Source organism: Lipotes vexillifer, unplaced genomic scaffold, assembly GCF_000442215.2.
Source record: "Lipotes vexillifer unplaced genomic scaffold, Lipotes_vexillifer_v1.1 scaffold815, whole genome shotgun sequence".
NCBI lineage: Eukaryota > Metazoa > Chordata > Mammalia > Artiodactyla > Lipotidae > Lipotes > Lipotes vexillifer.
The window spans coordinates 1,955,804-1,959,173 of NW_006773723.1; the positions used below are offsets into that span (position 1 = coordinate 1,955,804).

A 3,370-nucleotide genomic window follows, 5' to 3' on the forward strand; every position below is an offset into this window, starting at 1 on the left:
GCTGTACGCGGGCCTCTCACTGTTGTGGCCTCTCCCGTTGCGGAGCACAGGCTCCGGACGCGCAGGCTCAGAGGCCATGGCTCACGGGCCTAGCCGCTCCACGGCATGTGGGGTCTTCCCTGACCGGGGCACGAACCCGTGTCCCCTGCATCAGCAGGCGGACTCTCAACCACTGCGCCACCAGGGAAGCCCCGTGTTTAACTTTTTTGACAGACTATCAAACTATTCTCCACAGTGGCTGCATCATTTTACATTCCCACCAACAATGCACGAGGGTTCCAATTTCTCCACATCTTCACCAACACTTGTTATTTTCCATTTTCTGGATAGCCATTCTAATAGGTATGAAGTGGTAACTCGTGGTTTTAACTTGCACTTTCCTAATGACTAATGACATTGAGCATCTTTTCACATGCTTTTTAGCTATTTATATATCTTTTTTGAAGAAACATCTATTCACGTCCTTTGCCTATTTTTGAGTTGAGTTGCTTGGGGTTTTTTGTTATTCAGTTGTAGCAATTATATGTGTATTTTGGATATTAATCCCTTATCAGATATATGATTTGCAAATATTTTCTCCCATTCTGAGTTGTCTTTTCACTCTCTTAGTAGTGTTCCTTGATGCATAAAAGTTTTTAATTTTGATGTAGTCCAGTTTATCTATTTTTTCTTTTGTTGCCTGTGTTCTGGTGTCATATCCAAGAAATCACTGCCAAACCCAAAGTCATGAATATTTTCCCATTTTCTTCTAAGAGTTTTAAGGTTTTAGCTCTTACATTTAGGTGTGTTTAAAGTTAATTTTTGTATACATCCTTCCTTCTTTTTATTCTTCCTTTTACCTGACAAATACTTATTGATGTCTTACTATATACCATGAATTGCGTGTGATACAGTTTAGAAAATAAAGTCCCTTCCCTCCCTCATGGAGCTTACGTTCTAGTGAGGAAGACAGACAATGGTCATCTAATCAAATCTACAAATAAGATACAAATGAAATCGTTTCAGATAATGATTAGTGGTCTGAAGGAAACCTGGGTAATGAGATAGTGATTTCACATGGGACAGTGTGGCGGGAACTCCAGCGAGTGTGGTCAGAGAAGGCCTCTGATTGGAGGTGGAGTCAGCCAGGTGAAGATCTGGGAGAAGCATTCCAAGCAGAGGGGAAAGGCCCTGAGACAGGGTGAAGATTCACATTTTCATGGGACTGAAGGGGGACCAGCGGTCTAAGTGAGATAAGCGGGTGGAAGAAGAGTCAGAGCTGGGGCTAGAGGACATGGTTTTGTTCTAATTGCAGTGGGACGTCATCAGAGGGTGTTAAGTAAGGGAATGGTGTGATCAAACTTGCAATGCGGAAAAATCACTCTGGCTGCTATGGGGAGAAAGATGGGGGAGTCGGAGTCCTATCTCGTATGTGTGAATCTTGAGATGCCAATATCCCCCCTCCCATCATCTTTATTAATCCAACCAGTAACTACTGAGCACCTGTTTGCCATGTGGGGCGCTGGGCACAGCCCTGCCCCATGGAGCTTCGCTCTCCTACCAAGTGTTGTCCCACACAGGTGCTCATCACAGATAACGGACCCAGAGACCCACAGACATGCAACCAAAACACTGGCACGTTTCTTAATTTCATTTAGGCCTGGAACTTTGGGGATTAAGAAGCCACTGACGGGAGTGTCAATAGGAGTAGGAGGTGCTGGTGTCTTTGCTGACTTGACTCAATAATCACTGGAGAAAGTAAGGAAATCACTGAATTCATTTGGGAAGGTAGAGATAAAACCTTAGTTAATATTTTTTTTTAAAAAGAGTCACTTGCTGCCCATAGCCTGAAAGTTAATGTCCTAGTGAAGTCCTCTGTAATATACATGAAGCCCAAGTTGCAAAATATACGGTCTTTGAAGCCAAGGATGACCCCGTTCTGTCTTCCCTGGCTGCACACGTGCCTGGGACAGTGCCCTCCACACAGGGAGAGACTGGCAGGGGCACCAGACTGGCGTGGTTTGGTCATTGTAGGAGGTGTTTTTCCTGAAGCTGGTTTGGTTCTGTACATTTGAGCAGAAGGCTATTCTCAGGACCTCAGGCAAGAGTAATGGCTTTGAAAACTTCGCAGGAAAGAGGCATCACTTGATAAACTTCTGAGCTGGGAATCAGCTAGTAAGAAGCAAACAAGAAATATGATTTTTAGGGCTTCCCTGGTGGCGCAGTGGTTGAGAGTCCGCCTGCCGATGCAGGGGACGCGGGTTCGTGCCCCAGTCCGAGAGGATCCCGCGTGCCGCGGAGTGGCTGGGCCGCTGAGCCTGCGCGTCCGGAGCCTGTGCTCCGCAACGGGAGTGGCCACAGCAGTGAGAGGCCCGCGTACCGCAAAAACAAAAACAAAAAAAAACAAAGAAAAGAAGTAAGATTTTTAAAGCTATGACTATTGTCAAGTCACTGTTTCTCATGACTGAGTTAGTGTACATACCTAGTAGCTTTTACAAACTGTCTTTGCAAAGCCCTGAGTAATTCTTTTTGTTTACTGTTTCAGGAAAGGGTCACAAAGCTTGCACCACGCCCTCAGTCAGAAGAGGATCTGTCTGTTCTGTTTGAAGCGTCAATGAAACTGTACTAATTTTCTTTTTCACTGAAAGAATTACCATTGGCCATCGTAATTCTGAAAACAGAAGTTGATCTAGCAAGAGCTTTGTCTTTTCACCTCCACAGATAACTTCCCTGTTACCAGCTTGAACGTGATATAATTTTATCCTGTATAAGATTCCCTGATGCTCCAAGTCCAGCTACTTCCATAGAACACACTGGACAAATGCCCACCATGCTGGACCCTCAGCCAGACTTTAGAGGTCCACGTTCCTGCCCCAAACCCTGCAGACTCTACCCCTGCTCCATGTATCAAAAGGGCAAATACTCAGTATCTACCAAAAATATTAACGTGTAGATCCTATGCCCAGTAATCAACCCCACATCTAGAAATTTATCCTATAAAATACTACCACAAGTGTGTAAAGAAACATGGCAAGGATGTTTCTGGCAGTGCATTTTCTAACAATAAAAAATTTGAAAGAACTTAAGTATTCATTAATATATGGATAAATAAATCATAGTATATCAAATAATGGAATGCTTTTGTGCTACTAATAAGAATGAGAATAACTCTACTAGAAATACGTCCATGATAAACTGCTAAGTGGAAGAGTAAGTTGCAGGACAGTTATATATTAATATGGTCTGATTTTTACTTTTTAAATTATACATAAATATATGTGTGTATATATATATATATATATATATATATATATATATATATATATATATAGAAAGAACGTTACACATCAAACTTAAAAGGGATCACTGAAGAAATGGAATTTGGAGGATA

General features: G+C 42.7%; 1 protein-coding gene across 2 annotated transcripts in view; it reads left to right on the forward strand.

Moving 5' to 3' along the window:
* ADHFE1 (alcohol dehydrogenase iron containing 1) overlaps positions 1-3,060 on the forward strand; it is a 34,241-nt gene extending 31,181 nt beyond the window's left edge. The window contains exon 14 of one of the 2 annotated variants that reach the window (XM_007448478.1): positions 2,525-3,060. In XM_007448478.1, coding sequence (XP_007448540.1) covers positions 2,525-2,608 — 84 coding nt within the window. In that variant the 3' untranslated portion in view covers positions 2,609-3,060. The remainder of the gene's footprint in view (positions 1-2,524) is intronic. The other variant, XM_007448479.1, reaches the window with a different exon arrangement.
* The last annotated feature ends 310 nt before the right edge of the window (positions 3,061-3,370 follow it).